Below are 26657 nucleotides of genomic sequence, written 5' to 3'. Positions count from 1 at the left end.
GCGATGTACAACTCACCATAAACAATTTAAAACAATAAAATTTTACCATAAATTTTTTTTAAAAAAATACCCTAACCCACCCCAAATGCCTGCCTGAACAACCACGTTTTTAATGCACGACGGAAGCTCATTAAAGAGGGGGCATGACGGAGTTCCCTAGGGAGGGAGTTCCACAGAGTGGGGGCCACCACAGAGAAGGCCCTCTCCCTCGTCCCCACCAGTCTAGCTGTCCTGGCTGATGGGACAGAGAGAAGGCCATCCGAGGCTGATCTTGTTAAGCGGCCTGTCTGGTGTTGCTGGAGGCGCTCCTTAAGATAAGCTGGGCCGGAACCATATAGGGTTTTAAAGGTCAAAACCAACACCTTGAATTTGGCCCGGAAAACAACTGGTAACCAGTGCAACTCCTTCAGCACTGGAGTGATGTGATCTCGCCGGCGGCTGCCTTTAATCAGGCGAGCCGCCGCGTTCTGTACCAGCTGCAGTTTCCGAACCGTCTTCAAGGGTAACCCCACGTAGAGCGCATTACAGTAGTCTAAACGAGAGGAGACCAGGGCATGTACTACCGATGGGAGCAGATGGTCGGGAAGGTAGGGGCGCAGCCGCCATATCAGATGGAGTTGATACAGCGCTGTCCGGCTCACAGCTGACACCTGAGCCTCCATGGACAGCTGGGAGTCCAAAATGACCCCCAGGCTGCGGACCTGGTCTTTCAAGGGTAGCCATACCCCATTCAACACCAGGTCAACATCCCCCAACCTCCTCTTGTCTCCCACCAAAAGTACCTCGGTCTTGTCAGGGTTCAGCTTCAGCTTATTCCTCCCCATCCAGCCACTCACCGTCTCCAGACATTTGGACAGGGATTCTACGGCCAACCTTGGTGAAGATTTGAATGAGAGGTAGAGCTGAGTGTCATCCGCATATTGATGACACTGCACCCCAAACCTCCTGATGATAGCCCCCAGTGGCTTCACATAGATGTTAAATAGCATCGGGGAGAGGATGGAACCCTGTGGCACCCCACAAGTAAGTGGCCACGGGCCCGAAACCTCCTCTCCCAGTGCTACCCTCTGGTACCTGCCAGAGAGGAAGGACTGGAACCACCGCAATACAGTGTTTCCAATGCCCAACCCCTCCAGGCGGTCCAGGAGGATACCGTGGTCAACGGTATCAAAAGCCACTGAGAGGTCGAGGAGAACAAGGAAGGAGCATTCACCCCTATCCAGAGCCCTCCTCATATCATCCACCAAGGTGACCAAGGCCGTTTCTGTCCCATGCCCAGGCCTGAAGCCCGACTGAAATGGGTCTAGATAATCAGTTTCTTCCAAGTGTGCCTTCAACTGCACCGCCACCACCCGCTCAATCACCTTGCCCAAAAATGGCAGATTTGAGACTGGGCGAAAGTTGTTCAGAACTTGAGGATCCAAGGAGGGCTTCTTTAAGAGCGGTCTTATCACTGCCTCCTTGAGGGCTGATGGCATCACTCCCTCCTCAAGGGAGGCATTCACCACCGCCTTGATCCCCTCACCCAGTCTCTCTCTGCAGCTCATAATGAGCCAAGATGGGCAAGGATCAAGTAAGCAGGTGGTTGGCCTTACAGATGAAAGCACCTTGTCCACTTCATCAGGAGGAAGAAGCTGGAACCGATCCCACAAAACCGGTTTGCCACAGGCCGCCTCTTGCTCACTAACTGTATCCACAGTGTGCAGAGTAACACACCTAATCTGATCAATTTTATCTGCAAAGTGCCTTGCCAAAGCCTCACAGGAGGCCTTAGAATGCTCCAGTGGTTCCGGAGCCACAGGACCGACCAGGCCCCGGACCACTTGGAACAGCCTCCTGGGGCAGCACTCTGCAGACGCGATGGAGGCAGCATAATATTCCTTTTTTGCTGCCTTCACCGCCACGTGATAGGCTGAAGATATAGCTCTAGCCCGTGTCTGATCGTCTTTGGAGCGAGACTTCCGCCACCGGCACTCTAGCCGTCTCACCTCCTGTTTCAGAGCTCGTAACCGCGGATTGAACCATGGTGCAGTCCGAGCCCTGTTCAGGGGGAGAGGGCGTTTCGGAGCCACCCGATCTAATGCCCCAGTGATTGCGGCATTCCAGCCACCCACCAGGGTCTCAACCGAGTGGCCGTTGGCATGCCCCAGAGAATCCCCAAACGCGTTCAGGAATCCATTTGGATCCATAAGACGCCTGGGGCGGACCATTTTAATGGGTCCTCCACCCCTGCGGAGGGGTTGTGGAACCGAGAAGTCCAACATCACCAGATAGTGATCTGACCATGACAAGGGGGTGATGGATATACCCCCGACTTCCAGATCACTCCCCGCTTCTCCAGAAACAAACACAAGGTCTAGTGCATGACCGGCTACATGGGTGGGCCCAGTTAGAATATGGTGCAGCTCCCAGGAGGCCATGGTCTCCATGAAGTCCCGAGGTGCTCCTGTGAGGATGGCCTCCGAATGTACGTTGAAGTCCCCCAACACCAGTAAGTTAGGGGACTGTACACGCACATCAGAGACCACCTCAAGCACCTCGGCCAGGGAGTCAGTCGTGCAGCGGGGTGGACGGTACACGAGCAGAATCCCCAGACTGCCCTTCGGGCCCAACCTCCAGTACATGCACTCAACAACCTTGGTCTCCCGGAGAGGGGGTCTGGTGAAGACCAAGGACTCTCGGTAGATAACAGCCACTCCCCCTCCCCGATCCCCAGCCCTCGGCTGCTGTGCATACGAAAATCAAGCTGGACACATGGCTGCAAGGGTTGGAGCAGCAGCCTCGGCCAGCCAGGTCTCCGTAATACATGCCAGGTCTGCACCCTCATCCAGGATCATGTCATGGATGAGGGAGGTTTTCTGGGTAACAGACCTGGCATTGCAGAGCAGCAAACGAAGGCCAGAAGATGGGGTCACGCCTCCCCCAGCCATCCTTTGGCTCTGGACAGGCCCGGAGCAGGGGACAGATACTACACATCTCTCCCTTGTTCCCCTTAGCTGGCATGGCCTGCCCCTAGCGCTCCGCCAGCGCCTGCCGCCCAGCCTCGGTATGTTCTGGCCCCCAACACTCCCCCCACTGCCTCCATCAGGTGGACACATGCCCCCTCGCTCCCGCCTATCAGGCAGGCTACCCACCCCTAAAAACACAACAAAATCCCCCCCAACAAAATAAAACAAACAAAACAATTAAAATCCCCTTAAAAATGCCAGGCAGGAGTCCACAGGGAAGGCCTGGTGGCGGTGGTAGCGGCGACGGCGGCAGCAGGCCCAGCGGCTGCAAGCACGCCTCTTCCCCGGTGGTGGTGGCTTCTCCTGCAGGCCCTGGCTCTCCCAGGCCACCTCAACCAGCCAGCTTATGTAGCCCCTCCAGGGAGGGGCAGGTGGAGCAGCACAGCTGGCTCGGTACCTGGGGGCCTGGTCCTGCAGGGACTGGCGGTCTGCCAGGCAGAAGTCCACAAGGAAGGCCTGGTGGTGGTGGCAGCGGCGGCGGCAGCAGGCCCAGCGGCGGCAGCAGCAGGCCCAGCGGCGGCAAGCACGCCTCTTCCCCGGTGGTGGTGGTGGTGGTGGCTTCTCCTGCAGGCCCTGGCTCCCATAGGCAGTTTTACTTTCGATTCCTTTCCTAATGATCCCCAACATGGAATTTACTTTTTTCACAGCTGCCACACACGAATATCCACCACAACCCTAAGATCCTTTTCCTGGTCAACCTCCTATAAACACAATTTAATGTGTTGAAGCTGCATCACCCCTTCCCATTTTAGTCTGATTTTCACAGGCCTCAAACACAGGAAAAAGCCAACAACATAGGGGTGATCACTCTTCTCATATACAATTTATGCTAACAGCTGGTTGAACTGACTGCACTTTTAAGGTAAACTATGCTTAAATTCTCTAGATCCTGTTATGCAGTTTGAGTCCTTTAATAGAAATTTTAATTTGTAAATACAGGAGCCAAATTTACAAGGGCTAATCTGTTTTCACGTAGGGTTAGGGTTAGAACAGCAGTAACCTGAGCCTGTAGTACTGTTAAAAAAAACAGTAAGAAATCAAAGACTGGCAAGGGATTTTACTCAGAAAAGCCAGGCACTCATCATGATCAGCAGGAAACATTATCCAGCAGCTACTTTTCAAAAAAAAAAATGAATGCCTGGACACAAAACAAAGGGCCAGAACTTACAAAATTGGGTGGGCAAAGCACAGCCTACAGAGTTCCTTGCTGCTATGTAAATATCGCATCTGAGTGCTAGCCACGCAGAGCCATTAGAGCCTCAGCTTCTCCTATTGCTTGACTTCCTGTCATTCTCAAACTCATGCATGCTCTTTCCCAGGATTTGTCCCACTTTATGTTGGACTTACATAGTTATACTGTTCCTGCTTAAACTTGGCCACATCAGACAGTTGCTCCCAGAGACAGCAAAGCATGATACTATAGTGGGGTGGAGGGTTTAAAAAAACACACCCTCCTACAAAATCTGGGTATAAACTAGAGCTTTTAGTTGCTTCAGATCCTAAAGCTGCCTACTGCACAGGCATTAGATGTGAATTTTATACAATTCTAAGTCTTTTATCCTGAAATGAAATCACAAACCGCAGTTGCAATGAAGACAGCTTTTTCAACACTGAACATACCAATATCTAAAATTACGGTCCTCAAAATCACTTACTCCAAAGTAGTCACACTAAAGTCAGCCATAGATATTAAGTGGCCTGGTGATGTGAGAGGCATACAATCAGTAAGAACATATCGTTCATATAGACAGACAAATGCACCACGCTCTTAAGCAAGTCTTTACATTATATTAGTGCTGGAGAATGCCTCAAAACAAGCAGCTCAGAAGCTCAAACTAAATCCCAATTACTTCAAAATAGCCCACTTGCAGAAAAGAAGGAAATTCCTTCCGCCATCTATTATTTTTTCTGTAGTCACTTTAGTAACGTTTAGTGGAACTAGTCTTAACTATAATCCTAACACTCAGAACATAAACTATTCCCCCCAAAACATGCGCTGTAAACAAGACAATTATCTTATTTAAAACACATTTAAATAACACATTTGTTGGCTTTTATTGTTGTTTTTGTTGCTATTTTACTGTGTTTATGTTTTTATCATTTTTAATATTTTAACTGTTTTTATGTATTTTATTGCTGTAAGACAGCTTGGGACAGCTTCTGCCCTGAAATGCGGCCAAGAGATACTTTAAATAAATAAATAAATAAATAAATTTATAGGCCACTTTCCCACAAACAGCTTACAGCAAAATAATCAGATCATCTGGTTAAGTGGAGGTGGATGCAATGATTAAAACAAGCTTCGGTGCCTACAAAGGAAGGCAAAGATCTGTATTTATTTTCTAGGCATTACCTGGATTCAGAAATCAGGCTCACAGTTCACTAGTATCCTATTTTCTTTTATCTGTCTGTAGTTTGAGTGATATTGCTGGGTTCAGTCCTGAAGGAGGAGGCAGATAGGTAGATTTTATGGTACAATTGCAGCTAGGCCATAATGACTGGTAACCCATAGTTTATTTAACTCATGGTTAACCCACAGTTTGTTACTCTACTTAGGGTTTGTCTGGCAGATGATCGAACAAACCGTGGTTTGCATTTTCAACCCCTGAATTTTGCTTCCCTCCCTATATCCCAAATGCCTTTGCAGCGCTGAAATACTGACATGTAGAGCAGTGAGAGTTTTTAACTACTCTTGCCCACCGCCTTTGTAGCCTCGCAAAACACCCCATGAACAATCCACAGTTCTGGGTTCACACATAATGACAACCCATAGTTTAAACAACCCAGGATTCACAACCTAACAAACTATGGGATCTCTTTCTGGATTGTTTGTGGTTAACAAACCATAGGTTGTTCATGGGTCTGGGTTCACACACCATGACAACCCAGAATTCAACAACCCATACCATGGTTTTGCGTTATGTGCAAACAAGGTCATTATTTCAAATACTAGAGGAGTTCTTTTGAAACTCCAGAGAATGAGACATACGAAATAGGTAAAGTGATCTTTCATTGGAATAATTTTTTTGGTGGAAGAGTATGAAAGCTTTCAAGTTCAGAGAATTATCATGTGGAATGGAAAGGATGCTGGCTACATCCAGTGATATAGGGAAGAAAATTTTCAGTGGAACATTTTCCAGTACTTTACTTCTCCACTGCAAATGTTCCGTTTCATAAGTTCATTATTTTAGGGTATATTGCTTTGGGGGTTTTAAAATGGGAAGCAGTATATAAATATTCTAAAATAAATACATACATACATACATCTGTCAACTTTCTGTCTCATGATTGTAAAGATGAGACTGGAGATATATGGCTAATACTTCAAGAGAACACTCTGAAACCAGAGTATGGCTGAGCAGGGGTTCTAGGAAACAGCAAGTTGGTCCCTCAGGATACAATCCCTTTGTCCAAGCTAACATTTCTTCCCCTCCTTGTCCTCTCATCTTACTCCCATCTTTTCTCCCCTTCATGTTTAGTTTACTGAGTCGAAGACCAGCACAGTGCAGGAGAGGCCCATAAGAGTGTGTGACAGTATACTACAGTAAAGCCCCAAAATAATCCTGCCCCTATGTCACAGGTTATTCACTCATGACCTAGAACCAAGCCAAAGAGTGCCAAAAAGGAAACCGGGTTTCACTGCAGAGATAGGAAATAGAGAATCAAACAAATTTAACCAAACATGGCTTTCAGCAAAGTCCTATTCCATTCATTCATTCATATATACCTCAGAGCCGCACTCCTTTTACCAAACCCCAAATGATATTTTATTCTATTATTCTTTCTGGGAATCCTACACATGATCTCAGAACTTAGAAGATTCCAAATACCTACCACAGTTGGTCAGCATTTCTCAAAACTTCTTGAACCAGAGGCCTCTACCCTACTCTAAATTATTTAGGATTTGTCTTATTTTTAAAAAATAAAATAAAATTTCCTTGCCCAGAACACTGCACAAAATTATGTGCAGAACAGGGGTGAAAACTTCTCCTTATTTCTATGCAGCTTTTTGAAAATCCACCATGATCCCTAATTTGAATCCATCATGCTACTGGTCCAAACCCATCCCACTGCTGGTGATGTCAGCAACTAGGTAAATGCCCCATCAGCATGGGAAAAAGTTGGTTCAAGGAACTTTCCTTAGGAGGAAAGTGGTGCTCGACTGCTGAGGCTACTCACCAAAGATGTTGGGACAGAGCCTAACAGATCTCAATGTTTCCTTTAGTAGCCAACAAACACTCAAATCTGCTGCTTCCCAGAAGATGTTGCTGAAACTGCAACTCACAATAATGGGGGGGGGGGGGGACTGGGTGAGTTCGCACAACATGACAACTCACCCTGAGAAATAAGCTATGAAGTGTGAGTTGTCGTTGGAACAACCCAGGGTGAGCACAACAGACAATCAGGCTTACTGTGGGTTATAAGAACATAAGAAGACCCATGCTTGATCAGACCAAAGGTCCATCTAGTCCATCATTCCATTCACACAGTGGCCAACCGTCGACCAGGAAACCACAAGCAGGACACAAGTGCAGCAGCACCCTCCCACTCATGTTCCGCAGCACCTGGTGTAGTTCTACTTCCCCCATAGTCCTCCAGCTGGCTCTGGAAGGTATCCCAGGGGACTTGGCACTAGAACCCATCTTGTCTGCTGCCAAGTCCCCCACCCCACTCTGCTCATGCCCCTGGTCATATGCAGAGGGTTTTTTTTTTAATTGTGCCCCAACATTTGTACAAAATGGGGTCGAATTTCTTTTAATTACCTTTTCAGCCCTGGGAATATGTACAAATTTCTTTGTGATTTTTCGTTTTCGTTTTTATTTTCTTAGTTTTTCGCAAGTGCATAGGTGCTCAATTGCAGCTGTCAAACTACATATAGCTTTGCCTTACCTTGCCTATTGCCTTGTATGTTTCAGCTGTCAGAGTTTACTTGGAAACATACAAGGTAATTGACAAGATGGTGCTGCAGATATGCTAGTTACACAGCCTTTGACAGCTGACAGTTCAGGGGGGAAAGGGAACCAGACTGGTCTCTTAGCAAAGTTATTCTTAAATTTTAAGGTGTGGGATTTACCTTTGGGGGTCCCCCTTCCATTTCACCCCTCCCCAAGTCTCCCTCAAGTGGTTTTAAGGGTGATCTAGGGTCCACCCCATTTTCAGAGCCCCCCTTTTACTACAAATGGGAGTAAGTTCCCAAGGGTAAATTCCACACTTCAGAACCCGAGGATAACTGTGCTAGGGGTGTGTTTTGGTCCCATTTTCTCAACCTGTCAGTGGGTAATTTGTGCATAGTGACAGCTATCAAATTGAGGAAAGGGGATCAGACTGCACCCTTAACAACCTGATCCCCGGGGTTTGAAGTATGGAACTTACCCTTGGGTGTGTGTTCCCCACCCTCCATTTCATCCCGCTCTGAAAAAGCCTACCAAAAGCAAAATCATATAAAGCAATTATTTTAAAAGGTTTTTTAAAAGTCTCATACATATGTAAAACATACATTAAAGTTAATCAAAGGTCTTCAACTCTGTACAAACTATATACTTAATTTAGCAGCTTAATTATCAAAGACTGGAAGTTAGGGTGATGCCACTAGAACACTGATATTGGGCAAAACACTATGGCAACTTTTACATGCCATCAAATCCAAATGGGCAAATGGGATCCTCATCCAACCCCAAAGCCTTTCTACAATGGATCCCTTTCAAAATGCTAGAATGTATCCTCCTGGTTTTGACCATCATTTAAACAGGAATCACCATGTAGCTTCAGAAGGGATTTTTTTTTAAATTTTAAAAACACTGATTATGTGGTCATCAAAATCTGCATCTTCAATTTACTTAAATTTCATAATGCAAATAGTAAGACAACTAGCCTAGGCTTGTAAATAGTTACTCACCTGGGTGCCTGTGGATTGCTTCCAGGTGAAGCTTTTGTAAACTGAAAGATAATTACTTCTTTTTCTTTCAGCCTGTCAATGTGCTACTACAAATGATTAACATGGGTATGTGTGAGCAGGGAGGCTAGTACATTTGTAGACTCATTTGAAAAGGCAAACTAGGCTTTCAAAAACTATGCTCATACATAGTTTGACTATTAGCCACTTTATCTGGAAACAAGCCACCTTAAGTTATGGTTTCTCAAACACCGACAGTTTGACCTCACGATTATAGGAGTTTCCCCCTTTTTGATGTCTACAGAGAATCAACCTTTTTAATAACCAAGTTCCAAACAACCACCCAGTTAGTGGTTTGAAACCTGGATGGCTTTAAAAGAGGATCAGACAAATTCATGCAAGCTAGTAATGGCTACTAGTCCTGATGGCTATATGCTACCTTCAGTATCAGAGGCAGGATGCTTCTGTATACCAGTTGTTGGGCAAAATGACTGGGTGGCTGCTGCTGCTTGCATTCATGTCCTACTTGCAGGTTTCCCACAGGCAGCTGGACACTGTGTGAACAGAATCCTGGACTTTGGTCTGATCCAGCATGACTCTTCTTATGTTCCACACATCTAAGAGAACTTATGATTTCAAACAACAGCACTCTCCACAACGTAGAAAAAATATTTTGAAATTGTGGGGACTTCCCAAAGCAGTTTGTGACATGACATTGGGGACAGTGTCTGCTGTTTAAAGTAAAAAAAAAGAAAAATTCTAATGCACATGCCCACACCTTTGACAGCTCTTTGGATTCCAGACACATGTGGCCCAACCCCACAACTAGTGTAGATCAGTTCATTTCCCAAAACAAAGAAGGCATGAGAAGAATGCTAATGTTAGCAATTAATACTGAAAGCAGTGTTTGAAAAACAGTTAAAAGAAAACCAAAAAATTACAGCTTTCATCTCTCATGCTCAAAAATACATAACTGGAGATCAGATGGAAATTCAATAGAGTAAAAACTGTTCTAAGCTTCTAGAGAAGACATGGGAGCAGTAAAGCTGTGGTCCCTTATCAGGGATTAAGAACACTGAAGTCTTTGTTAATTTGTGACTGGCACAAGTCTTACTGGTAATTAAAACCTAAAATTCTAATGGATTTGAAATACTGAAAGTAATACAAACATCCATGCTACCATAAAAGCCCCTTTCTATTAGAGTCCATTACCAAGATCTCAGAAAGATCAAATCCAAAACAAAACTTCATATCCAATGTCTGTAATAAGAGGGAGCTATTTAACAAGCTTGTTATTAGAGCTAATTTCTGATCCAAAACTGTATGCTAAAAAAAGAAAGAAAGACCTTGACCGTTTCAAGCAAGAGAGCTGAAATGTGCAACTTTTGTTTTCTTTTAATACAAATAATCTATTTCAGGTTACTTTCCAATGCAGAGGTAATACTGACTCTTTGACAAGTAATCAGAAGCCACCCTTAGGAATGTGCACTCCTTCCCCAAAGAAAATCTCATCCACGCCCCTTAATCATGGTTAGACTATGATCTCAACCCACTTAATATTGCTTTTTTTCAGATCCTGGTTTAAGGGTAAACCCTGATTAGCCATAACTCAGTTAACAGTGCTAACAGATTGGGGCGGGGGGCGGGGGAGAGAGAAAGTATGTATTCCTGAATCTGGCTCCCAATTTGTTAGCTATAGTTAGCAAAGCACCAGCAATCAGTCTACAGAGCCAAATAAAGGCATAGACTTGTTTTTAGATGACTGATCCTAATGCCACACTCTAGTTATGACTTATATGGACTTGGTTGACCTTTCAGTTAACAAAATCAGCCAACAATATATCAAAACCTGTGTATAAATTCAAGTATGCAGACAAGTCGATGGTTCCAGATAGCATGTTCAAAATGAAGTTACAAGAAGTTACAACTGAACAGGCTCACAATACTTAATTGCTGATGACATTTTTTTATACTTCCATATTAGACCCTACTCATGGTTTGGAAAATAGCAGGCATCTTCTTGCTTAGGATCCAATGTCAGCATTTCATCTCTTAAATGTATCAGTACATTTTCCAGCTTCAATCCTAGCATTTTAACACTGCAGTAGTTTACATATTTGCATGGAATTAAGTCCCCATAAACTCAATGGGCTGACTGTCAAGTAACATACATGGGATTTGGCTGCACACCTGATCCTTGAACTGACAGCTGGTTTTAAATCAAATAAATACTCATTCTTCTCAAGAGTTTGTCTGTCAGACCCTTGGCAAGCATGTTTTAAAAACACAATGTATTCAAGAGAACCTGAAGGAGAGCCACAATTAAAAGAAGAAGAAACTAAAGGGAAGGATATCAGCTTTCACATCTCCATAAACTTCTCAGAGGCATCTATCTAGCTGGGCACTTCACTGATGGAACAGAGAGCAACAGAATGGCCAAGACCACCATGTACTGAGCCTAATGTCAAGCCAGAAGCCAGTTCAATCTCCAGGGCTCCAAGGAAATCAGTGCATTTTCTTTTCACCTATTGGATGTTTCCTGAAATCTGAGGAAGGAAACCTACAGAGGACAGAAGGCAAACAAAGACAAGCCTTTGGCAGCAAGCCTGAAAGTGTTTTGGATGAAACAACATCCCTGCTTACCAAGAGTATTAAATACTCCTGTGCACATGTCTGCCCATCCCCCACTTCCAACTTCTCGTATTTGTTAGCCCCCGAAATGGCTAAGGCAAAGGTAAGCAATGGGGCTTCATCTGGCTCAGATGTGGGTTACTATGGAAAGGGCAATTAGACTCCTGTATCAACTATAGCTATAGCCAGGCTAAAATACAATTGCCATTGTGAAGCTATCTTTGCCAAACAATCTGGTCCAAGCCAGGAAGTGGGAGATCCATGACCTGTTCTCTTGACTTTCCTTTGGGAAATTGAAACTGCATGCATGTGTGTGTGTGTGGGGGGGGGGGGTTAACCCTTCCCACCATACAATTTTTCTGAACAAAAAACTTGTCCATCTCTTCCCTCAAACTGCTCTTAGCCCCTCTACAAGACAAAAAAATAGAAGAAAGGGGTAAACCCCAGCACCACTCCAATCCAATTGAAATTAAAAGACACTTGCTCCTTGGGAGGAAAGCTATGGCCAACCTAGACAGCATAGTAAGAAGCAGAGACATCACCTTGCCGACAAAGGTTCATATAATCAAAGCTATGGTTTTCCCAGTAGCAACGTATGGCTGTGAGAGCTGGACTATAAGGAAGGCTGAGCGCCGAAGAATTGATGCTTTCGAACTGTGGTGCTGGAGAAGACTCTTACGAGTCCCCTGGACTGCAAGGAGGTCAAATCAGTCCATCCTAAAGGAAATCAACCCTGACTGCTCATTGGAAGGACAGATACTGAAGCTGAAGCTCCAATATTTTGGCCACCTTATGCGAAGAGAAAACTCCCTGGAAAAGACCTTGATGCTGGGAAAGATTGAAGGCAAAAGGAGAAAGGGACGGCAGAGGATGAGATGGCTAGACAGCATCACCGATACAATGAATATGGACTTGAGCACACTCCAGGAGAGAGTGCAGGACAGAAGGCCTGGCGTGCTATGGTCCATGGGGTCACGAAGAGTCGGACACGACTGAACGACGGAACAACAACAAATAGCTGCTGTTTAGGTTGTTCAATGAATACTGGGAGATCTGCTCGTGAATTGACTGTGCTGCTTCAGCCTAATCTAAAACTGATGACCTGAACCTTCAGGGTCAAACATCCTGAGGTGTGCCAACAATAAAAAATGCTCATAATGTAACTACTACTTGCACACCTCTAAACCACCCTTCCCCAACCTGATGCCCTCCAGATGTTTTGGACTACAACTCCCATCAGCCCCAGCCAGCATGGCCAATTGGTCTGTGGTGATGGGAATTATAGTTCAAAAGATCTGGAGGGCACCATGTTGTGAAAAGCTGTGTTAAATGCATAATTTGGAGGTGTGTGCTTGTTTTTAAACTTTAAATAGCATCCGAAAGTCAGGCCCTATATGGATTGGGACTGCAGCACACAAGGAGGGAAAATCAACTATTCGCTCCCCACACCATGTTCCCAATGAACGCCTCCCCCCCGCCACCTATTTGTAGAAGTCGATGGGGGGGGATTTTTATCAGGACCATGGCACAACGAAAAGTTAGCTCCCACTTCCCATGCGCCATGCTCCTGATAAGGCCTCCTTTGCAGATGCTATTTAAAGTTTTAAAAGCAAGCACACATCATCCAGCGACATGTTCAAAGTAACATGTAGTTTGACTCTTCTTTCTTGCCTTTTTGTAGACAGGCTGCGGGCATACTTTCTTTCTCTGACAGCACCCTGAAGAAGTGATTTGCAAAAGGCCGAGTAGCAAAAAACACAAACAAACCCATGAGTGGGACAAAAAAGGGGGCATCCTGAAGTAGCATTACTGACTACTGGAGATGCTGGCTGTGGCTGATGGGCTGGTTGTCTGAACACAGCATGTTTTCTGCGGGGTTGGTTGTTAACCATGCAGTGTGGCTTATTAACCACCCGGAACAACCTAACAACAAACCATGGGTTCTCAAGGTGGCTTGTTCAAGGAAAATAAGCCACACTGCATGGTTAATAAGCCACCTTGTAGAAAATGTGCTGTGCTCAGACAACACAATAACCCACAGTTCAACAACCCATATTCAAACACTGAGTATGGGTTAGCATGTGGTGTGAACCCAGTCGCTGACTCTTAGCCTAACCTACCTCACAGAGTTGTTGTGAGGATAAAATTTGTGAGGAGGAGGAGCACATAACACAACATCACAAAATGTTGTGAGGAGGAGGAGCACGTAAGCTGCCCTGGCATCCTCACAAGAGGAAAAAAGGCAGGATATAAATGTAATACTAAGTAATAAATATTGTTGTGGCTTAGCGAGATCCAGGGGAGCTTGCAAGTTTCACACAGCACTCATGTGAATAGGATTATTGTGCCCCCTCCCAATGCGATGCCTGTGAACCTGATGAAGCAGTCCCAGAGTTTCCCCTCTGAGAAATCTGTAGTTATCTTACAAGTTTATAACTGGGGCGGGGGGGGGGGGTATTTGTTGAAATAACTCTCCACATTATAGCAAGTAGATGCAGTCCCTAGCAGAATAACTAGCAAGCCCGTCTCAGATACCTCCTCAGTTACAAACTGTGAGTGTTCATGCCACAACACAGGAGGGGAATGTCCTTCTCAATAACACTAGGTTTTCACACACACTGGTCTCAAAAGACTGAAGGTGCAATGCATGTACTTGTTTCTTCTAAACCAGGCAAAAGTTTCTGTACATCAAGAGAGGGTTCTCTCTCATACCCTATCTCAGCATTCCCCTCCAGATACTTTGGACTACAACCTCCATCATCCTTGATAATTGCCCATATTGGTTGGGGCTGATGGGAGTTATATTCCACAACCTCTGGAAGGCACCCAATTGGGGAAGACTGCCATAGCTTGTGGGCTTCTCTGGGTCACTTGGCCGGCCACAGTTGGAGACACAGTGGTGACCTAGATGGCCCTTCAGTCTGAGCCAGGAAGGTAATTTTTATGATACACCATCTCAACAGGCCCCATGGTCTATTTGAACACACCACGGACAAGGAATTTAATCCTTGCAAGTTTCTCACATTATCTGTACATCCTCTAAAAACTTGCTTCAAAACATAATATGGTGGAAGCTGTCTGCGCAATGCCGAACCACAGCCAACTTTACCTCCTCAGTGCATATACCCATACAATGCACACTGTTATCAAGCACACATACTGCATTTGTAGGTATGCCCATAAAACCTTTTAGAGATATGGTTTATAAGCCCCTGTACAGTACAAAACCAGAATCCTCTATGCCAAGCTAACATATGATGGCAAAGTGAGCATCTTACCCACATCCATTTCTATTATTTAAACAGCAAGGTATTACAGAATCATAGAATAGTAGGGTTGGAATGGGCCTACAAGACCATCGAGTCCAACCCCCTGTTCAGTGCAGGAATCCAGGTCAGAGCATCCCTGACAGATGGCTGTCCAGCCTCATCTTGAATGCCTCCAGTGTGGGAGACCCCACTACCTCCCTAGGTCATTGGTTCTATTGTCGTATTGCTCTAACGGTCAGGAAGTTTTTCCTAATGTTCAGCCGGAATCTGGCTTCCTGTCACTTGAGCCCATTATTCCGATGATCGAGAAGAGATCCTGGCCTTCCTGTCTGTGACAACCATTCAAGTACTTGAAGAGCGCTATCCTATCTCCCCTCAGCCTTCTCTTCTCAAGGCTAAACATGCCCAGTTCTTTCAGTCCCTCTTCATAGGGCTTTGTTTCCAGTCCCCTGATCATCTTTGTTGCCCTCCTCTGAACCCTCTCCAGCTTGTCTGCATCCTTCTTAAAAGTGCGGTGTCCAGAACTGGACAAAGTACTCCAGATGAGGCCTAACCAGTGCTGAGTAGAGGGGAACTAGTACTTCCCGGGATTTGGAAGCTATGTTTCATTTAACCTACCAAAATTGAAAAATGGCCTCGCTATCAATATAAACAAACTCTGCCTTCTGCCAATGGGAGATTAAGAAACCTAGGGCGCAATCCTATGGGGATAGGTGCCCGCCTCCGAACTCGGAGGCGACCACCTATCCAACACAGGGCAGAAGCAGGGAGGGAATCATCCCCTCCACACTTCAGTCGCCCTGCATTTGTGGCTACACAGCCAATTTCAGCTGTCTAGCTGCAGGAAGGCGGAATGGGGGAGGAGGCTGCTGGACAGCATTTCCACCTTCCCCACCCCAGAATGCCCCCCAGAATGCCCTGTTTTCGCCACTCCGCTCTTCTGAGCACGGGGCCATTCCAAGCTGCCTGTGAGGCAGCACGGGAAGGGGGGGGAAGGTCGGTTCCCGGAAACCCACATATCCTATGGCCATCTAGCCACTGACTAGCGGCCATAGGATTGCTCCCTTAATCTTCCACAAAAAGGATTGGTGGAGTTTTGTCTAATTTAATACAGACCAACCAATGGCCTGCAATCTCCACAAATATGCCATGGCAAACCTTATTACCCACCAACAAATTACTGTTAGTATAGTGTACTGAAGTGTAACAGCCATATTTTTTTCCAGAGGGGTAGGCATATTTTTGCAGGAGTAGCTTGGAAGGAAGTCCAATTTAATTATCACAGGAAGATCCAACTAGTTCGAAGTACCACAAGGGAACCAGCAATTAAAGGGAATGTATAGTTAATTCTGGATCTTAGAATAATCTCTTGAATCCTTGCCAAAAAGCAATAGCTACAGTGTCCTTCTCTCAGTGTCCTCCATTCTCTGTGAATCATTTTATTATTACATGAAGCAAGAGATGGAAGAACCTGATGCAAATGGAGAACAGCTACAGCACAAGCAGTTACAGCATACAGGAGAACAAGTTGTAAGTAGCATCAAAAAAATGATTGACTGTAAAATCACATTTGATCACACAGGGCAAAAAAAGTTCATTTGAGGACACTCTAGCTAAAAATGTTATTTCCAACTTCTTTTGCTACTTTTATTTACAGTAAACAAGAACTATTTACAGAATGGTAGCAGGGATTTTTTTTAAAGCTAGTTGAACTTTTTTAGCAAAACCTAATCAGGACATTTAGAATGAAAGAACCATTATCATTCTCCCGGCTACCCCACCCTAAACAGTGAGTTCCATACACAATACAAACCAAGTCACATAAGAAAGCACAGGTCACCAGATTGGTCTGTTAAAGAAAATGGAACACATTTCACCCCTCCAAGAAATTTCCTACATATTTCTGTATAACTATTTGCATTTGGTTTCCTCTCAAGCTCATTGTCATAATACTTTCAGCATACAAAGGGATTTAAAGTTCTTATCTCCTTTACTTGAGACATTTCTACACCACCACTAAAATAATGAAAAAGACCTTAAAAGCATTACTTCCCTTCCATTTACAGTCATTCAAAGGCAACATATTTTCATCTCTCTTATCAAAAGTTCTTTTATACCTTTCTCACTCTGACTTTTTTCTTATGGCTTGCTTACAAAGAACTTGTAATAACAGGACACAGCAAAGTACTGCTCTTTCTAAATCAAAATCAGGCCAAGGCAGACTTATCTTCATTTAATATCCATCCACAAATACTTAAGACACATAAACGTAACTCCACACTGTGTGCACGCCTAAGAAACCAGAAACATGCTCATCACATCACACCAAACAGAATTCTTGTCTCGTCTCCTTTCAAAAATCAACAGCAGTTGCCAGGTTTTATGTCCAGCCTATATCTGCATATTAGCAGAGAATCAACCACCTCAGACATTGGGGCTCCATGCTGGCCAGGCAGCTACAAACATCACCAGTGGGATTAAATTAATCTTGTAAGGAAAGTTGCATGATTAACAACAAGTCAAGAGGCCTTTCCACTTTCAACTTCTGGATACTGATATTTTTTTCCCCTTCAGGCTCTCACCGCTCACCCCCCTAACCCCCTCCAACACAAAATGGCGACGTGTACAGTTGGGAGGAGGAGGCAAAGAAATGAAAGAGTGAAATACTCTCCTGAGAGAAAGAAGGATGGAGGAGGAGGAGGAGGAGGAGGGAGGGGAATTAAAAGATGAGGACAAGGTTGAAAACAATTAAAAGATGAGGACAGGGGTGAAAAAAAATTAAAAGATGAGGACAAAGGTAGAAATGGGAGGGGGGATCTCAGAGGAAAGAAAAAGGAAGAATAAAAGGAAAGGAAGAGGAATGGAAGGTGGGGAGAAAAGAAGGGGGTGCTGCCAGGAACAAAAAAAAGGGGGCCACTAAGAATGTGAGATTGTGAAGGTAATGTTGAGAAGACCCTGGAGGAAGGTTCCCAGATTGAGGGGGGAGGTCTTCCAGGACCCCCCACCCCCTCCCCCTCTTCCAAAACGGCACAGCATCGTCTTGAAACCCAGGTGGGTCAAATGAAGAAAGGAGAGCAGGAATCTTGAAGGGGAGAAACCAGGCGGAGGCGGGGGCCAACGCGGAGGAGCTGAGAGGAATTTTGGATATGGGCATAAATCCCCGCCGGCCCTGGCCCCTGACTCGGGACTGTGCGTGGCGACGGAATGAGGAGAAGAAAGGCCGGTGAAGGGGGGGAAATGGTGAAGGGGGGGAAATAGCGGGGGGGAAATAGCGGGGGGGCTTCTTCTACCCCTGCCCCACATTCACATACACGCGCCTGCCTCCTTCCTTCCTGAGAATCCGCGCACAAGACAAACCGCACAATAATTTGAGGGCTGTTATTATTATCATTATTATTATTATTAAAAAATGGGGTAAGGCTTTCTCCCCGCCACATCCCAAACAAACAAAAGGGGGGGGATGGTGGGGAAGGCCGCAAGGCCGCGAAAGAGTGCGGGGAAGGACCGTCTCCCTACCTCTTCTTCTCCACGACGGGGCTGCCCGTCGTCGTACAAGGCTCCATGGGGGAGGAGGCCAGCTTGGCTGGCCGCGGGAGACTCTCACAGGACGGCGGGCTTTTGCTGGGCCTGCAAAGAGGGAGGGAGGGAGGGAGGGGGGAGGGCGGGGGGAGGATCTTCTCCAAGCGGGCTGGAGTCGCCTCACGAGCGGCAGGCAGGCAGGCACACGGCCGGGGAGTGGAGCTGGCTGAAGGAGGCGGCGGGGGGGAAGAGGCGCCGCGGCAGGCGGGGCCGAACCGGGCCGGCCCAGGCCTCGCCTTCCCGTCACGAGCGCGGCCTGCGCCAGTGAGAAGCCGCCGGGCGGCCCGGCCCCCCTCGCCGCCTGCCTCCAGCGAGCCAACCGCCGGGCCTTTTCGGGGCGGCTGGAGACGGGGGGGCTCGGCGCGGGCCGGCCCGCTTCACGTGTGGGGCTGTGTGCGGAGCTGAGAAGCAGCCCGCCAGCAGGCGGTCGAGCCTCCATCTCCTCCGCCTCTTTCGAACAGCTCCTCCTCAGGCGCGGGCGCGCTTTTCCTCAGAGAAATTACAATGCGGAGCTCGTGGTCCGTCCCCGTCCCGTCCCCCCGTGAGACAGGGCCGCCGTCGTTTGCTGAGGGTCGTTCCGAAAGCCCTGGGCTCGGCTCTCGGCCAGCCCGAAGCAGCAAGAGTGTTTCTGAGCGTGTACAGACTGCATGTTTCCCAACTAGCCGGCACACACAGGGAGACATTTTTCTCCTCCTCAATACTAGACTCCAAAAGGGTCATCCCATGAAGCGGATTGGTTGGAGATTCAGGACAGATGAAAGAATGTACTTCTTCACACCGCACATAAACTATGGAATTCACTTCCACAAGATGTAGTGATGGCCGCCACTTTGGATGCCTTTCAAAGTGGGTTAGAAAAATCCCTGGAGGAGAGGCTATCAGTGGCTACTAGTCCTGATGGCAATCTGCTACCTCCAGTGTCGGAGGCAGTATGCCTATGTACACCAGTTGCTGGGGAACATGGGCGGGAGCGTGCTGTGGCACTCATGTGCTGCTTGTGGGTTTCCTGGTTGGCCACTGGACTAGATGGGCCTTGGTCTGATCCAGCACAGGCCTGTAGCCGGGTGGGCTGGGGTGCCTGCCCCCCTAATTTTTTTTTACAAACAAATAATTAAAAACAGTTAACAAGTTTGTCTTTTAAAAGGCCTGCAAACCAGATGAATCCCCCCCCTTTTCCCCCGCTCCCCGCCCCAAATGTTTAGGCTGGCAGGCCTGCTCCAGCATGGCACGTCTTATATTCTTAAGTGCACATACGCATAGGATTGTGTCCAATGAGTGGTATCCAAATTAGTCTAACCCCAGTCCCATTCATTTTAGTAGGCCTACTCTAAATTGGTTATAACACATAATGTCTTGGGTTATAGATGGAAAGGTGTCTAGGTCTGGGATGCTGCTTTGTCACACACATTACAGGTTTCACGTTTAATAGTTGTTTGTTTCTAGCCCACGCTTGAAATAAAAGTTAACAGGGTGGCTTACATACAATGCAAATATGATGTAAGAACCGTGTCATAGGAAAGAAAAGAAAGAAAAACGGTGGGTAAAGGCCATGTGCTAACATCCAATGACAGTCCTATGTAGAATAGACCCACTGAAATGAATGGGACTTAAGTTAATCATGACTAACAACTCTCATTCATTTTAATGGGTCTATGTAGGACTAACATTTAGGGTTAAAAGGCTATGGGAAGTTGTGCTAAAGAAGAGAGTGCCTCTGTATGTCCACAGTGGTTTCCCCTCACCACTAAGTAACTATAGACAGCTTGCGCACATCTGAATTCAGGCAGGGAAATCTATGAAGTCAGAGATTCCAACGTGTTCGGTGGGGGTTTCTTAAAGAAAAAAATGAACTACTATCCGAGAAAAAAATCTCCCCCACCTACCAATATACTGGCTTTCGTCACACCTTCCAATATTTGACTGGAAAATAGACCCATGTGTTCTACATGAAAAGCGAACAAAAGTTACCTACACTAAAGAAGCTTCTAAATAACTATGCTCAAGATTGTAGCCTATGGGGCCTGGAGTAATATCCTATTGAACTCAGTGGAACTTACGTACAAGCTAGGCTTCAGCAGTATGTGAACCGAGAACTACTGGAAGTACAAGCTGGGTTTCGAAGAGGCAGAGGAACTAGAGATCAAATCGCCAACATTCGCTGGATCATGGAGAAAGCAAGAGAATTCCAGAAAAATGTCTATTTCTGCTTCATTGACTACACTAAAGCCTTTGATTGTGTGGATCACAACAAACTCTGGCAAATTCTTAAAGAGATGGGAGTACCAGACCACCTTACCTGTCCCCTGAGAAACCTGTATGAGGGTCAGGAAGCAACAGTAAGAACTGCCCATGAAACAACCAATTGGTTCAAAATTGGGAAAGGAGTACGACAAGGCTGTATATTGTCACCCTGCTTATCTAACTTATATGCAGAGTACATCATGAGAAACGCCAGGTTGGATGAATCACAGGTCGGAATTAAGATTGCCAGGAGAATTATCAACAACCTCCGATATGCAGACAATACCACCCTAATGGCAGAAAGTGAAGAGGATCTAAAGAGCCTCTTGTTGAGGGTGAAAGTGGAGAGTGCAAAAGCTGGTTTGAAATTCAACATTAAAAAACTAAGATCATGGCATCTGGCCCCATCACTTCCTGGCATATTGAAGGGGAAGAAATGGAAGCAGTGATAAATTTTATTTTCTTGGGCTCCAAGATCACCGCAGACGGTGACTGTAGCCATGAAATTAAAAGACACTTGCTCCTTGGGAGAAAAGCTATGGCAAACCTAGACAGCATAGTAAGAAGCAGAGACATCACCTTGCCGACAAAGGTTCGTATAATCAAAGCTATGGTTTTCCCAGTAGTAACGTATGGCTGTGAGAGCTGGACAATGAGGAAGGCTGAGCGCCGAGGAATTGGTGCTTTCGAACTGTGGTGCTGGAGAAGACTCTTACGAGTCCCCTGGACTGCAAGGATGTCAAATCAGTCAGTCCTAAAGGAAATCAACCCTGAGTGCTCATTGGAAGGACAGATACTGAAGCTCAAAGCTCAAATGAAGTGAAGAGAAAACTCCCTGGAAAAGACCCTGATGCTGGGAAAGATTGAAGGTAAAAGGAGAAGGGGGCAGCAGAGGATGAGATGGCTAGATAGCATCACCGATGCAATGAATATGAACTTGAGCACGCTCTGGGAGAGAGCGGAGGACGGGAAGGCCTGGCATGCTATGGTCCATGGGGTCACGAAGAGTCGGACACGACTGAACAACAAGCATGATGAGGGTTCAGCTGCGAAATACATTCTCTGAAATATTTCTCTGTTCCAATAGACCGGCATGAAATAGTTCCTTGATACCATGTTCTTCCACTTTCCGTTTGACCTTAATGACATTAACAATATTCGCAACTGACACACCCCAGTAAAAAGGAAGTGTTTTTAGGGGGTCATAGGATATGCTTCCTCATAGCAAGTTAGCCTATTTGTCCATCTAACCCAGTATTGTCTACTACCTGCCACCTGGTTCTTTTAACTGGAGATGCTAAGGATTGAACCTGCATACAAAAGCATGGGTTTTACCACTGAGTTGTGGTCCCTTTCCAAACTGTTGGTCTGCTTTATATAATACATTGGTTCAGTTTTCACATCACAACAACTCAGGGGGTTTTAAAGCCCTGGGTTGCGAAGTGAGCAACAGACAGCTGCTGCTGCCAGATCGCTCCCACTGCAAACAGGAGAGGCCACTGCATCCTTGGGTTATTAAATACTGTGTTTGAACGCTGGGTTGTTGGGAAAGACTCGGTTGTTTAGCCTCTACTGCTTGCATTGGGAGTGATTGGGTGGCAGGAGCTGCTCACCCTGGGTTAAAAAACCTTGGGCTGTGACATGCAAACAAAGCTATTTTCTACATAGGAATAACCTCTCTATAGGAAAAAGCAGGTCCTGCTTTGCACATTGTGGAGGGTGAGAGTTTGTTTTGCCTTCAGTACATGGATCCCAAATTTCACCCACCATGGCCTAGGAAAAAACAGACACAACTCGCTACAGCAGTCATTCTCACATCAACACATGGAACCAATCACCTCTCACAGTACCCCTGCACATGTTCAAGGATGCACGCTGAATACGTGTGGGGTACTGGCCAGTCCTGTTGAGCCTCATTGTTGTCCTGTGGGGACTGAGAGTTTGACCTAAACACACTAAAGTTTAGTCACTAGCTAAACATTCCCTCTGCATCAGCACATTACAGAGAAGAATGGTGGTTGTGAGCAAGTTTGTCCACAGTTACTGATCTTATAATTGAAGAAATCTTGATAAGGTGCTAAAGAAACCTGCTGTTCCCTGGAAAAGAACTTCAAAACATGTCTGCACTTGAGAGACGCTTCCCTTTTCAGACAGCCAGATAGCAACAAGCTCTCCACCCCTCCAAAAAAACTTGCCGAGTGTTGGGAAAAAAAGACAGCCACCATCTCATAAATCGTGACACCACAGCCTTCCTTTCCTCCCCCTGATGTTTGCTAGGTGCTTCTGTAACCAGAAGCCCATAAACACACTCTCCAACCCTCAAATATCCATCCTCTCTGAACATATACTGCTCCTTTCCACAGACTTAATGGAGATCAGTGGCACATCTCAACCGTCCAAAATATTTTTAGAGCAAGGTGGGGAATGATCCCAAAGGGAACTTAGCTTTTGGGAAGAGAAAGGAAACGCCATGATGAGGGTTTGTTGCATTTTCTCAGATGGAAAGAGAAAAAATGCCTCAGCAACACTGTAAACAGAGCCTTGGAGGCCTCTGCCATCTAAGCTAGTGTGAACACAGCTGCTCAGGGGCAACCAAAATCTAATCCTTAGCTATTCATGTGCAGATGAACTTGCTTGCCACAGAGTGCTGGAAAGCCCAAGCAGGACACAAAAGAGGGTATAGAGAGACAAACCCAATGTAAGCAGGTCCTAGAAATACCCCTCCCTTAGCGCCTTAGCCTGGCACACCCACCCATCCTCAGTTTCACAGCTCAAATTTGCAGCTTCCATGGAGGACAAATGTTTCTATTCTTTGTTTAGTTAAGATCTTAATCTTTCATCATTTGCTACAACACAGAATGTTCTTCCTGTACTGTTAAAATGGGATTCCTTACATCACTGCTTGGTCCCCAAGGCACAGGTTTTTCTTCCTGGATTAAAACTAGAGGCACACTTCACTCTTGGGGCGCATCCAGACAAGGCTTTCATTGCACCATCACCCTGCCACACTCACAGAATTTTACAGGGGGTCCAGACAATGTCATCTTCCGCTTGTAAGCCCCTCCCGTGTTTTCCCATCACTTCTTCCATATTTTTCTATCTTTCCACGAAGAGTACTTCCATTACCAAGGGCTCCTAGTGCTACCACTCGGAAGGCATTGTGCTGTGATTATGGCTATCCCTCCTTAACAGTTTTTCTGCAGTAAGGAAAATGATGGAAAAAGCAGTGGGACAACACAGGAAGGATATGATTAGAGGATGACAACCTCTGAATCCCTTGTAAAACTCTGAGAATGAGGCCAGGCAATGGCATGGTAAAAGCCTTGTCTGCTTCCACCCCCACCCTCCAGCTAACTGACATCAACTGCCCTGTGGGAAAGAAAGATGGATGGAGACAGGAGTGGGCAAAGGGAACATCAGATCCGGCTCCAGTTGGACTGCCCCCACCCCCTAAGATGAGAGGGGAAGTAGGACCATTCCACCAGCCCTGCTGACAGTCTACTTAATTTTTTCCTCTTCTTTCCTCATCCCTTTTTCCTTGTGTGTTGCATCTTTTTAGATTGTCTGCCTGCGAGCAGGAACTGATTGACTGTAAGCCACTCTGCAAGCCTTATCTGGGAGCAGGATAAAAATACTTAAATAATAGTCATGAGCACCCAAAAAATCCATTAAGGAAGAAAGGATGGAATATTATTTATTATGCACATTTGTATACCACTTTCCAAATTATCAAAGTGATTAAATAATAGTAATAGTAATAATACAATAAATGACACTAAAGTAATCCATACTCAACAATAAAACTCATAACTATGCTGCCTGGGTCACATCTCAAGAAAAGCCTGCATAAAGAGGTAGGTCCTGAGCAGACGACTAAAGGTCAGAACTGAAGATTCCTGTTTATTATCAATGGGGAGCATGTTACAGATGCTCTACTGCAAGTACTGCTGTGGTGAACCTCAGGACATGCGGCACCCTCAGATGTGCACCTTCTGAGGAGCACAAAGACCCAGCTGGGACATAAAGGGTGAGGGTGGTGCCCTGGTCTCAATTTGTTTAGGGCCTTATATGTTAACAACACCTTAAATGTGACCCAGTAGTTTATTGGCAGCCAGTACAGTTCTTTCAGCAGATGTGTTTTGCTGCTCAAAAGAGGACCCTGTTAGTAGCCCTGCACCTGCGGCTTCCGAACCAGGCCTAAAGGTAACCCCACATAGAGCACATTGCAGTAATCCAGTCCAGGCTACCAGTGTCTGAACCACTGTGGCCAAGCTATTGTGGTCCAGAAAAACCCGGAGCTGGCATGCCAGCCAAAGCCGGTAAAAGGCACTCCTAGTCACCAAGACCACCTGAGTCTCCAAGGACAAGGATGGATCTAGGAGCACCCCCAAACGATGCACCTGTTGCTTTAGACAGAGTGCAACCCCATCCAGAACAGGCAACTGACATATTTCCTGGGCCTGTGACCCACCTACCCACAGTGCTTCCATCTTGCCAGGATTCAGACTCAGCTTATTGGCCCTCATCCAGCCCACCACTGCATCCAAGCATTGGTCCATAGTCTGCACGGCCACACCTGATTCAGATTTTATAGAGAAACAAAGCTGGGTGTCATCCCCATACCAAAGATACCTCATTCCAAATCTTCAGATGATTGCTTCCAATGACCTGGTTCACACTACAGTTTCTATACTATAGAAACTATAGTATCAAACCAAAGCAAAAACCAGCAGCTGTGTAAAGATTTAAAAATACAACGAAAGGTTTAACAACAACAACAACAAAAGAACTAAAACGCTCGGGAGTATAAGAAAGTCTTCTGCTGGCGCTGAAAAGACCACAATGTCGGCACCAGGCAAGCCTCTCTGGGAAGCTCATTACACAACCGGGGTGCCACCAATAAAAAGGCCCTTTCCTTAGCAGCCATCCACATCACCTCATTCAGCAGGGGAACCCATATTGCAGATGGGTAGTTGAAGTGGAGAGACTGCGGCTTGCCTAAATTCACCTAGCACTTCCACAGCAGTGGTGAAATTCAAATGGGGAACTTGCTAGTTGCAGCTTCAGTCACTGGATAACTGTTAACTCTATGAATCAGCCTTCCCTAACCTGCTGGGGCGTGTTTCCACGCTATCAGCTTCACTTTGTTTGTAACTTTGTTGCGATATTTCCCCAATCGCATCTTCTCCTTTTCCTATTTCCACAGCCCTTAAAGACCTGGCTTATCATCGCTGTAGCCTGGGGCTCTGTGCTGTTTCCAGTGAGCTCTAATCAAATTATTTTCTTGATGGCTGGGTGGAGTCTGGGTGGAGTCTGATTACCTCACCAGTGTTCCTGCCTCCTTGGCCATGTTTCCAGGACAATGGAAGGAGAAGCTAATGGAGGAGTACTGGATTTTTAAAAAGGAATCAGCTTTGCTGTTAAGAGAGGCTTCCCCCCTCTCCCTCCCTTTCTCTTTTCCCCTGAAAGTCCAGATGCACCTGAATTTCAGGAGCAAGGCTCACTGAGCACAAGAAGAGTTACTTCTGGATAGACACACATATGTTTGTGCTGGGAAAGGGGGTGGGAGAACACAAAGAGGGAAACCAGCCCCCATTGTAACCCAGAGGACCTCATTGACCACAATGGGAATTACTTCTGAGGAGACACTAATGGGTTTGTTGGGGGGAAGAGAGCAGTAAACACAAAGACAGAAACCAGCCCCCATTAGAACCCACAGGATATATATAACGAAGCCGTGAAGTACTTTCTTCCTAAGGCAATTCATCGGAGCCTCATAATCCTGCTTGGTTGCTTAATTGCACTTAAGGAACTGGGCTTTAAAGTGTGCTATTTCAATTGAGGGGGAATCTCTGTAAATTCTGATGTGGGTATTCAAAGGCAAGCCTCATTCAGTACAATGGGAGTTACTTCTGAGGAGACACTAATGGGTTTGTTGTGGGAAAGAGAGTGGTAAACACAAAGATGAAAACGAACCCCCATTGTAACCTGCAGGATCTCTATAAGGAAGCTGTGAAGTACTTTCTTCCTAAGGCA

At 46.0% G+C, this 26657-nt stretch overlaps 1 protein-coding gene across 2 annotated transcripts in view; it reads right to left on the bottom strand.

The window, feature by feature from the left end:
* The window catches only part of HIF1A (hypoxia inducible factor 1 subunit alpha), a 67832-nt gene extending 49294 nt beyond the window's left edge, over window positions 1–18538 (bottom strand). For both annotated transcript variants that reach the window (XM_084836607.1, XM_084836617.1), the window contains exon 1: window positions 18318–18538. In XM_084836607.1, coding sequence (XP_084692733.1) covers window positions 18318–18364 — 47 coding nt within the window. In that variant the 5' untranslated portion in view covers window positions 18365–18538. The remainder of the gene's footprint in view (window positions 1–18317) is intronic.
* Window positions 18539–26657: the final 8119 nt, after the last annotated feature.

This window comes from Heloderma suspectum, chromosome 1, assembly GCF_057233095.1.
Source record: "Heloderma suspectum isolate Gila_16-S chromosome 1, 16-S_ref, whole genome shotgun sequence".
Taxonomy (NCBI): domain Eukaryota; kingdom Metazoa; phylum Chordata; class Lepidosauria; order Squamata; family Helodermatidae; genus Heloderma; species Heloderma suspectum.
This window is presented reverse-complemented; position numbering and strand designations above follow the sequence as displayed.